Here is a 12,166-nt window from a genome sequence, read left to right on the forward strand (position 1 = left end):
GGCAGAGTTCATGGTCGACACCAAAGCCCTGCTGTTCACACAAACCCCCTACTGCAGCGACCAGTACCACCACATACTTCACACAGAGGCACACGCACAAAACACAAGCTCTGTAGTTTGTCATGCCACCCCTCTCACTCCGAAGATGACAAAGTGAAAGAAAAGAGGCCTGCTGGTGCCAACAGCTCCAGGGCTTCATATCGCCCAGTTCAGGTAGAAGCTGGGTTGATAGTGCCATGTGTCTCACACTGACTTCAATCCACTCTCCTTGCTAGATCGCTTCCCTAATGACAGTAATTGCATTGAGGAAGCCCCTGGTCGTGTTCAATTACCCATTCCCATCCAAGCACACGGGTCTAATCTTGCAGTGTAATGTACGATACAGATGGCTCAAGAAGGCAGACATATTCATCATCGCCTCATCTTTGCTGGAACATGTGAAATCCACAAGGAGAGCAATGTCACAACTGAATGGGATGAGAGGTGGCACTGAGTTTTCATTATCGAACAATATCTGGGAATGAAAATGTGTGTTTGCAAAGTAGAAACTGTTCAATTTATCTCCTTGAGAAGAGTGATTTCAGTATGGTTTGTGTTAAACCCAGTGCTGTATAAAGTACTGGATAGTTGAAGTACAGGTACCCTACCAAAAAAATACTTTGGTAGAAGTTGAAGTCACCAACTGAAATGCTACTCAAGTTAGTCTTTAACTATCTAGTATTTACTGCACTTAAGTACATCAAGTAATTTACAATTAAATGTACTTAAGTAATGAAAGTAAAAGTATGAGTAAATGTTAATAACAACCAAAGGCAACAGAATTTTTAATATTATAAAGTTTATCCAGGATTTTAAAACATAGTAAAGAAAAAGACAAGCAGTCAATATATTGAATTTGGAATATTACACTGCTGCTCACATCAACAGATGGCTGACAGGCTGAGTGTGGACCGTCGCGTGCATTTGTTCATTATGCGATTAGGTCCAATTACAAACCAACTTACTGACTTTGTTGCAGTCACCAGTAATCTCAGCAGTGAAAACACCAAATTTTCTTTGATTACCCCACCCCCCGAAGGGCAGGCAAGGGGTATCTGTAGCAGCAAAACTATTGGTTGAATTCATACCAAATTTGGTTTGTAGACTGCCACTGACCCAAAATAGATGTGGTTGCATTTTGGGAAAAGTAGGTCAACGTTCTAATTTTTTATGATTTTTTTTTTTTAATCTTTTTTCTTCTCCTGTTTACTTATTATAGGAGACATTTCAAATGTTTATAAAACATAAATTTTGTTTCAATTTACTTCAAATTTGCCAAATACATAGAGGCAATTGATACACTGACATCACTACATATATATCCATGATGATATCAGCTGGATTGATGCCAAAATAAGCTATAATACATGCGAGGGGCGGGGTTTGTTGTGCTCAGCTCCACATGTTTGTTAACACTTTAGCTGCAAAACTAGCAACAAAACTATTGGTTTAATTCATACCATGGGTTTATAGATTGCCAGTGTCCCAGAACTGATGTCATTACATTTTGGGTAAGTTAGGTCAAAGTTCAAATTTTTTATGATTTTTTTTTTTTTTTTTTGTTAAATCTTCCCATTTACTTATAATGGGCAAAATATGTGCGAGGTGTGGGATTTGTTGTGTCTGGCACCACTTGTTTATTTTTTGCAACAAATAACAAGACTGCATTAAAAATGTATGAGAGTAGAAGTATGCAGATGACTTAGGAAATGTGGTGAAGTAAAAGTGAAAGTAAACAAATAAAAATACTCCTAAAACATACTTGAGTACAGTAGTGAAGTATTATTACTTTGTTACTATACAACACTGGTTAAATCAGAGCGTAACAGTGGTAAAGTGAACACTCACCCTAGAGTTTTCTCCAGGCGACTAGCAGGCGAGCCCACGATCTCTCCCAGTGTACAGTGGACCTGACCCAGGAAGTCCTGTCATGAGGGGGAGCATAAAGTGGGATGCAGAGAGACCCAGGTTGGGGCAAAAGATGGGGAGGCATTCAGGTGGTGACAAGGAAAGTCGGTGAGGAGTTAAGCATCGTTATAAGCATTGTACGGTTATAAAATAAGAGGTCTAAGGCAGACACGTACGTTAAAGTCGGTTGGCTTCCAAGGTGGAGGAGGAGGAGGAGGAGGAGGAGGAAGAGGAAGAGAGAGAGCCCAGGCGGCAGCAGTGACACAACAGAGCATATCATGGAACAGAAGGCACACGACTCAAAATACCAGACTGTCATCAACCAAAGTGCGAGAAACAAGAGCAAAAGTGGATATGTGAAAGAGCAAATAGAATGAGAAGGCAGAGGGTAGAAGAGTCCCGGAGATGGAGAGACAAGTAGAGCGAGGACGAGTCTCATGAGCATGAAGGGGTTCAGACGGCACAATGCAAAAACAATAAAAGCATCACACTGACAAAAGCATAATTAACAGTGCTTCATTTGGCCGTATGCAAACCATGTGCTGCAAATATATTCTTTATGTGTCTATTAGAGTGTTTATCAAAGCTTTCAGAGGCAACTGTGACACGGACATACATTCACTTTAATGACCTGTTTACTAGAATGTATGTTCTGCATTAATGCAAATGTGTCATTTTAAACTATATTGTTTTCAACTGTCCTGGAAATGAGCTTATAAATGACAAGTGACACTACAGGGCATGTGGGGAAATGTGTAAAAAGCTTTGATAATAATGTGCTATGCTTCAGTTCTCATTTAAAAAGGTAATGACTATATGCCAGATGCAAATGAAACTTGATTGCTATGGCTCTGGAGGAATAAAACACCTCACTTTGCAAATTAAGGCAGGCGGAAGGTAAACATAATAAACAATTTAGATGAAGCATAACTCACTCATTATTCCAAAATATATTTGAGCATTTAGATTCCACAAACTTTGGTTTACATTGAACCAAAAGATTAAGACATGCACAATTGAAAGGAGTTTAAGGAGAAGATACAAATGTGAGCTCCTGGCCCAAAGAGAGAAATAGACTTGATCTTCACTTACATGCTTGGCCAGATCTGGACTTTTAGAATCAATATCATACCTGAAATCATAATTGAAAGTTGTTAAAATGGGTAGACAACAGCACAGTTCAAACATCTCAGACAGTCACATTTTCATAGTGTATGGTATTAATATGGATGCACTGATGTATGGAGGGAACGTTAATGACAAGTAACATGACCTTCATCAGTGGCAGTGGCTGATATTTATTAACTGTTTATGTTAAAGGTCATTTGATAAATTTGTATGATTAAATTTGTGTTCATTCAGAATAAAAATGATGAGCTAAATGACTTTAATACCATTCAGTTATTTTTTATGATGATGGTATCTTTGTTTTCAGCCAAAAAAAAAAAAAAAAGGGGGGGGGGTACTTAATGTGAAGCACAAAATAAGCAAAATAACCATAAGTATCAGTTAAATACTTTAACATTTAGACCTCTGTGCTGATATCAGCTAGAATTTCAGAATTAGTGCGTCCTTAGAGGTGGCAAAAGTACACACAGCCTTTAATCACCTGCAAAGTTATTACATGTATAAATACTGAAAGAGTAAAACCAAGTATGTCTCATTTCTACCAGGTGTTTCTGTCAAATGAACCTCATCATCCACGTTGGTATTAGGTGGTTTAGTCTCAGACATCTTTCCTCCTTAGGGACATGTCTCTTGTCTGTTTGGTCTTGTTGCGTCTTAAAGATTACATCGTTCTATATACACTAAAGAATCATCTGTTGTATGTGCCCACATGGACTTAAATTGACCTTAATGTTGGGAAGACATGGTATGATGCAGATTAAAAAGTAATCAACATTTCCCCTTAAATATCCACTGATCTCCAAGGAAAACCACCATGATATAATAGAAAAATGGTATCATAATAGGAAATAGAATTCAATTAGGATCACTGTTATTTTATTGCCCAGGCTTCCTTGGAACCATTTTTTATTTTCTCTGTACATTATTTATACAGTGGGAAAAAATGTCTTCTTTTTTATTATATGTTCTCTCTCTCTCTCTCTCTCTCTCTCTCTCTCTCTCTCTCCCTATCTATTATTCTATATTTCTATAAATAGATTTATTCTATTGCATGTGTATGAAGGAAGACTTATTTGTTTATTATTTAATAACCAAAAAAAGTTGCATTAACCCCAAAAAAATTTTGAATAAAAAAAAACTTCACTTCAATAAAAAAAAACCTTTTCAATCAAAGACAAAATGTTTTAATGTAAAAAAAAATATATCTGACACCCAAAAAATTGCATTTGAACTTTTTTTTTTCTTTGATTGAAAAGTTGTTTTTTTTTAATTATTATTATTGTTATTATTATTATTATTATTGAAGCAAGTTATTATTTGATTGAAAATAGTTTTTTTTGATTGAAGTCTTTTTTTTTTTTTTTTTTGGGCCTTATTATGGGTAGGACATTTGTGTTTTTATTATTCAATCCCAAAAAATATCACGTCTTTAAAAAAAAAAAAAAATTCAATTAAAAAAAAAACAACAAAAAAAAAACATTTTCAATCAAAGAAAAAAGTGTTGGAATGCAGACATAAAGTTGAAACCCCCCCCCCCCCCCAAAATAAATTTGAACACTGTTTTCAAATCAGTTTGTGGAGGGTTTCAACTTTATTTTTGCATTCAAACCCCTTTTTTTCTTTGACTGAAGTGAAAAAAGTTTTGAAGTCGTGTTTTTTTTGTTTGTTTGTTTTCTTTTTATTGAAACATTTTGACACAAACATCCCGCAGTGGGCGGATACTTCCCCATTGGTCAGACATGTTTGAGTGACAAGTGTCTACACCAATGACATTTGACATAGGAACCTCTTTCTAGAACAAGCAAGTCGCCATTTGGCAATGTACAGGTATGCAGGGAAAATCCGTCATCCATCTCCATCCTACGAATACACACAAACTTTTTTTTTGGATTGAATAATAAAGAAATAAATCTACCTTTATGTGTGAGTCAAATTCCTTATTTGTGTGCATAAACTTGGCCAATGAAACTGAGTCTTCTTCTGATTAACCAAAATATTGAGAAAGTCTCCATTTTGAAAGCAAAAAAGCTGCACATTTCTCTGATTGCATTTCCAGTGCTGTAGTTAAATAAATAGATACAGTATGATCATCAGTTTTCCTACTCCTACAGGCCTGGTCCAAACAGATGATCCTCCTGAAACTACACTAACTGCAGAGTGGACATTCCTGACTTGTTGATCACGCACTTGGGTCATTTTCCGGAGCAGCAGTGCAGCTCGGGAAGCACAAAATATAAACCATTACGTAAGAGTTAATTAAGGAAGTCATTGTATAGTTTATTAATGCAACTTCTGTACTAGGCTTGTGGGATCACATCGGAACAACCCACCAATGCCGAAACTGTTTCAAGCATCTGCCAGTCAAACTAAATGTAAAAGTAATTAAACCTCAATATGCCTCGGCTCCCACCTCTGTGATAAAAGAGAGATGTAAATGAGTAACACTAATTATGAGGGAATGCACTCCTTCCTTTCCTGTTCCAGAGGCGTATCGCGGTAGCACACCAAATGAATTCATTAAGTGTCTCAAAATCCCCAGAGAGCTTCAGCTGGATCCTGAATACATTCTGAAGTCCACCAGAGATTTAACGCTTACAGGTAAGATAAAGAACTCAGGATTTTTGGAGGCATATATCCTCTCATTGAGGAGGCAAAGAATGGAGAAAATGATGAGCCAGTTCCCTGACATCTGAAAATGAACCCGTACCTTGCTGATCCCTGTCACAAATCTGGCCTTTTCAATAGGAAAAAGGCAGCTTGTATGTGAAAGAGGGGAGAACTGAGGGTCTTTGTGACTTTTATGGAACTTGGTTTCAGACATTTGCTTTGCTTAGCAGCCGGGAGATTATGGATAAAACTTTATATGAAATATTTATCACCCTTATACCAATCTCCCCTCAACGAATGACTACTGAGACTCTGCACTGATGAATAATTCCTCAGGAGAGAGCTGAGCGTGTGACGAGGGTAAGGAGGGAGAAGATGAGTGACTCGAGGACAGAAAATGAGAGAAGGGATGACAGAGAGAGAGAGGGAGGGAGAGAAAGAGAGAGAGGTTAAAGGGAAAAAAAAAATGGAGGACCCTGTTAGAGTGAAAAGGGTGACACACATCTCGGTGTGTCCTCACAGGACCGGATCAAAAGGAATAACTCACACGTCAAAGCGCAGGTTCTGCTTCTCCTCAAAGAAGTAGTCCAGGATGTACTTCCTGACAAAGTCGGGGTTTAGCGTGTTGTCTATCACCTCCGTTCGTCCAAACTGGATCAGAAACAGATGAGACACATGAAGAAGAGATTTGAGTTTTGAGAACAGCCTGAAATAAAGACTTTAAAACTGAAAACTTACCTCCTGAACTTAGCATTAGATTATACTTCACAGATATTTTCGCTTAGTTTGTCTTTTATAGTTTTATATTGGTACATTTATTGTTTTCTTTCTTTTATTGTTGTTTTATTCTTTTTTAAAAATCTAATTCCCTTATAAATCCCAAGATTCACCAAAAACATCTAGAAGAAATCTTTTGTGTCAGGTGCGATTAAGGTATTAGATTGTTGAATTAGATTAACTGCCAGTAACTGAGCCCAAGCGCTCTAGCTTTTACTGTCCTTTTTGATTGTTCATTACAGTTTATCTGTAAATTGTTTTTCTGTCTCAAAGTTTGTTTGTATGGAATCAGAGACATATTTCCATTTTGTGAACAATAAAGTTCAACCTAACCTAACCCAACCTATTTTATGTAGCTGTGGTTTTAATTTATTGCATTTTATGACAGAAGTGAATGTAGCCACCATGACATTTTTGGATTATCCTCTAAATCCTTGAGTCTGTGTTTGCCACAACTGTCACCATTTTGGCTTTTTGGGGCCACAATGGACCATATTTAAAGGAAACAGTGACATAAAAAAAAACCTTTTATTAATTATTTTCTGATATTTATGTTTAACTCCTTAAGTGTTGTGAAAGGCACCATTAAATGAAGTGTATGATTATCATTATTATGTGTAAACCAACAAAGTTAACATTACTGCTAACTTACTGACAGACAAGGCAAAATGGTAAACGAACATGAAACATTTGCATGTCAAAAAAATATATAGCCTTGTTAGTGTAACTTATGGACCACATCCACTGTAGATTTGCCCATCAGGGAAAAATGTTTTATTAAATAAACAGAAGCTCCAGACGAATGACCTGACTGTAGAGTGATCTGTCAATATTCAGCAGATGTGAAAGCTTTCTATTTACTCTAAGATGGCATCACTGATGTATTTATTAGGGTCCAAATAAAGTAAATGAGACCAGAATGACTCCTGGGAAAAATGTAATGACTTAGCCTAAGGGAGCCAGGCCCTATTTGGAGTGAGCCTCTTGTGGTTGTCTATGGTATTACACTTTAAAACATTTCATTTTCAAGCTACATTTGTTATCCCTTGACTTTATCTCACTCCATTGTTTTTTTTTTCCTGTTAGTGGTGGTTTATCAACAATCTGTGAAGCCTTCTGAAGTGGACTACTGTATTAACATCGGTGCTGTACAAATACATTTACACTGATTGATTGATTGAGATGCCACAGACACTCAAACACTACATCCACTGCTTTATTAGCTCCACAGACGCCTTTTCCCGACACCCATGTGACTTCACAGCTCCAGATGAGCTCAGATTCGATTAACACAAATCGATGATCATACACTGTCATCCCTTCTTCTCCACCTCTTCTCTTTGTGCTGGAAATGAGTGAGCCTGAGGAAAGCACTTCATTGAGTCCAATTACACTCATTTAATTAATACCGCATTTGTGCCCTCTGCGCTGTCGCAGCCACTTCAAAACAAAAAGAGGAGGATGGGGCAATGATGAAACCGAGGCAAGGAAACAACAGTGACTTTTATATTTTGTCTTTTCACATGGGACCTGTGAGAAATGGTGGCAAAATGGCAAAACTGCTTCCTGTTCCCTGGTGCTGGGGGGTATATAGGGGGCTCTAAAAACTACATTTGTTAGTGCCACAGAGTAAGACCTTCTGATGAGGTGATGTGCAGATAAACAAATCAGACAGTGTTGCAACCCTCACAGAAGCACATTAATTGCAACCAAAATGAATAATTCAAAGTCAGACAGGTGATGTAGAGCTGCATAAATAAAAAGTTCCTTGTAGAAATTGTTGCCATAAAATGACATAGTGAATTAATAATAACAGCGTTGGGGCTTAATGACGAAATCAAATAACAGGACTGCAGGCTTACACCTTTGTGCAGTAGTGTATAAAGTACTGGAAAGTCATACTTGAGTAGAAGTACAGGCACCCTATCAAAAAATTACTTTGGTAGAAGTTCAAGTCACCAACTGAAATGTTACTCAAGTTGAAGTCTGTAAGTATCTAGTTTTTACTGCACATAAAGCTGTGTATGATGTTCATCACCAATTTTTTAGCAAATCCTGAGTGATAGCCTAAGTATTACAAATCCATTAGTCTTTCCATGATCACGCACCTGAATCACTTCTCTCATGGCGAACAACTTCGAGATTGTGTACGTACCAAACCGACAATGAAACCAAACCGTCCCTTGGGCCTTTTCGGAATTCCATGCAGCCACAGCAGCAAGACGCATCAAAGCTGTTTCCGTGTTTATTGCTGCTGTGGCCATACTGTGACCGCGTGAAATTCTGAAAAAACTTGAGTGAGAGTTCGGTTTCATTTTCGGTTTGGTATGTACACAAATGGACTGCTTGTGATGGAGTCAACTTTAAAGTTGTTCGTCATGAGGGAAGTGATTCAGGTAATCACAGAAAGACTAATGGATTCGTGATACTTCAGCCATCACTCAAGTTTTACAGATCTGATGAAAAATTGGTGACGAACGGCATACACTGCTTTAAGTATATCAAGTAATCTACAATTAACTGTACTCAAGTAATGAAAGCAAAAGTACAAGTAAATGTTAATAACAACCAAAGGCTTCAGAGTTTGGAATATTACACTGCTGCTCACATCAACAGATCACAGACAGGTTGAATGTGGACCATCATTTGCACTTGTGCATTAGGTCCAATGACAAATGATCTTCCTGACTTTGTTGCAGTCACCGGTGATCTCAGCGGTGAAAACACCAAATTTCCTTCAATTTATTTTTTGTAACGAGTAACAATACTGCGCATTAAAATGTGTGGGAGTAGACGTATGCAATTGAGTTAGGAAATAACAGTGAAAATAAGCAGAATAAAAAACACTCCGTAAAGTACAAATTCTCCCAAATCATACTTGAGTGTTACGACCCATAGGTGGGTCGCTGTGTCAATCTGTGGGTGTGTCCTTCTTTCTGTGTGTGAGTGGCTAACATGTTTCAGGTGCGGAGCCAGAGTACACACACAGATTGGACCAGCCACCCGGAGGTGGACCTATAAAGACCACGGAGCTGGGACGGACCAGGGCTGCCGTTCCTCCACTCCCAACCCCGCCGTCATTCTGTCATTGTTTGTGGTTTCAGCAGTAGGGGTGGGCTGCCCTTTTCTTTTGTCTGTTTTCTCCTGTTTTTGGTAAGGTAGGTTAGCCTCTGTATTTTGGTTTCTTTGCTTTGCAGGTCAGCTTCATTTCTTGGTTTAGTAAAGTTTTGTTTGTTATTTTGGCCAGAGCCCACCCTGAAGTTTCAGCTGTTCTTTTTGTTGGGTTTTTTATTATCTGTATTGTGCACTTTGTTCATAAATCACTTTTTTTGTTAACATGCACAACCCGCGTCCGGGGTTTTCTCTCTGTGGCTTGGGAGTGAGGAAAGGCGTCCGCTCTACTCATGCTATGTCCTAGGGTCCCCTAGGCCGGGGCGTAACAGAGTACAGTAGTGGAGTATTAGTACTTGGTACTATACAACACTGCCTTTGTGATTCCATCCACTGAGGGTAAAAGTTAATGTAGGATGTAACAGAGGGACCAGAGTTACAAACTGCAGGATATTCAAAGTGGATTGCGTGTAATATGTGACAGTTTGAGAGTGGACTTGCCGAAGTGTAACCTGCCATCAGACATAAAAGTGTGTCTAAGCCTATAAAAGTTTAACTGCCGTGTGGCACCACCGCTCCTCTTGCTCTTCCTGTCACAAAGTGAGCTCCGTTCCAGCAGATGCAAAGCCAGTGAAATATCCACGGAGCAGACAGGAGCCTATTTTGATGATATGGGCTGAATGTGGCAGCAGGGGGTGGGTGATAGCATATTCACTTTGGTCTGAGGCCAAAGTTAACAAAGGAAAGGACTCAGCAGCACAAGAGCAAGAACAGCCACCTAAGGAAATAACAGATATCCCAGTCCAGGTATTATTCCTACCTTGGCAAGTAGACAGCAGCCTGCAAAACTCCACTATTAGCTGTCAACTTCATGAAAAAGAAAAAAAAAAACCTGCTTGGGGGATGTCTGGGCATAGGCAGTGTGCAATTCCTCACCTCTAATAACCCTAACTCGAATAAATTGTAAACTTTAATGTCAGGATATTCATCTTAGTATGAAGATTAACGTCTGGGAAGTTGGCTGCAAGTAGAAAGGACTGACTTTTCTTGAATTTAAGGAGGTTATATTGTGGCAGCTGCTCAGTAGAGTGGAAGCATAGGAAAACCTGCCATGAATTTGGAATAATTACAGACGAGGGAGTCGAAGATTAAGACTCAATAATGTGAGGCGCTGACCTGAATATCTCAGAGCTTCGAGTACTGCTGTTGGAATCAATGACCAAATTAGAAACAGAATCTTTTATTAGTTGTAGTAGCAGTAGTTATAGTAACAGTAGTAGTAGTAGTAGTAGACATTTAAAATACAAAATAGCCTGTGAAATACTGTACGTAATAGTGATCCAACATTATTTAGTATGCAACACCCACTCTTATTTGTTACTTAGAAACATGTAAAGGTCTAGTGTGCTGCATTGGGGATCTGATTTCAGAAACACTATAGCTGTAATATATATTGCAAACTCGTATTCATACTGTGAATATAATCATCAACATAAAAGGAATCTTTTGCTATCTACAGGTAGGAGTTCATAAGGTTACACTATGTTTCTACTGCAGGTCTTCTTCTTCCTCCTGATTTATGTTTAACCCATAAAGATTCAAGCATCCACCAGCAGCCTAAATCATTCACTGATATAAAATGTTTAATAACTCTTGATCCACTAATCCTATCACTACATCTAAATAATTGGTGTAAAATACAGTTTCAGAGGCTCCGTAATGAACATGGAAACACCGTCAACCCATGGAGTTGGATCAATGACAGTGGATGGAGACACTTATTTTATGTACAGTTATTGATAAATTTTGCAGAAAAAAATATATTTTTATAGTTTTCTCTGTTTTTGATATAATAACCCTTAACTTTAATCTGAGCTTTAATGAACATCTACATAATCAGTACATTAAATGTAGGAAAATACCTGATTTTCACTTAAAAATGCAAAACACAGAGGATAATATTAGAGTACATGGTGATAAATCACCGAGGAAGGGTTAAAAATAGAGAAAAATTCATTTGTGGACTGCCACAAAAACAGCACCAGGTCTTTATGGGTTAAGTGGAATCTAGTGTTAAAATGTATAACCACCATGATCTAAGTGTGAGTAGGGGTTTGGCATATTATCACCTTTACACCTTAACTGTATCTACATAAAAAAAATCTCAAAGCAGACAAGGGAACACTGTTACTAAAGAAGGCACTTAAATGTTTTTCACATCCACCATACAAGGGTGAGGAAAGTATTCAGTTGGTTGCATCCTGCAAATTCACACCTACATGCCACTAAATGTTGCACATTTAATAAGTTTTCAGTGAGATTTTTCATAGTTTTTGCCTGACATTGCCACTGATACTGTCACTGATAAAAGTTCTGGAAGAATCCAAGGGGAAAAAATGAGCCAGAAGGGATCATGGCTTATCATCAGTGATCTGTGTGTTAATTACAGATACAGATAATCTGTATTGATCCCTAGGGGGAAATTTAATTCAATCATCAGTTTTCAATTATACACTAATTCAGACACAAGTATGGCTACATTATTAGATTCCTAAAATTAGCTCCCTGTAAAACTCCCCAAATTTCAGACACTGAA

The 12,166-nt window shown here is 38.0% G+C and overlaps 1 protein-coding gene across 2 annotated transcripts in view; it reads right to left on the reverse strand.

Moving 5' to 3' along the window:
• cpne5a (copine Va) overlaps nt 1-12,166 on the reverse strand; it is a 141,666-nt gene that overhangs the window by 99,767 nt on the left and 29,733 nt on the right. The window contains exons 4-7 of one of the 2 annotated variants that reach the window (XM_030138230.1): nt 6,230-6,333; nt 3,040-3,079; nt 2,124-2,138; nt 1,888-1,964 (exon numbers count right to left, since the gene is read on the reverse strand). In XM_030138230.1, coding sequence (XP_029994090.1) covers nt 1,888-1,964; nt 2,124-2,138; nt 3,040-3,079; nt 6,230-6,333 — 236 coding nt within the window. The remainder of the gene's footprint in view (nt 1-1,887; nt 1,965-2,123; nt 2,139-3,039; nt 3,080-6,229; nt 6,334-12,166) is intronic. The other variant, XM_030138231.1, reaches the window with a different exon arrangement.

The sequence above is a fragment of the Sphaeramia orbicularis genome, chromosome 7, assembly GCF_902148855.1.
Source record: "Sphaeramia orbicularis chromosome 7, fSphaOr1.1, whole genome shotgun sequence".
Lineage (NCBI taxonomy): Eukaryota > Metazoa > Chordata > Actinopteri > Kurtiformes > Apogonidae > Sphaeramia > Sphaeramia orbicularis.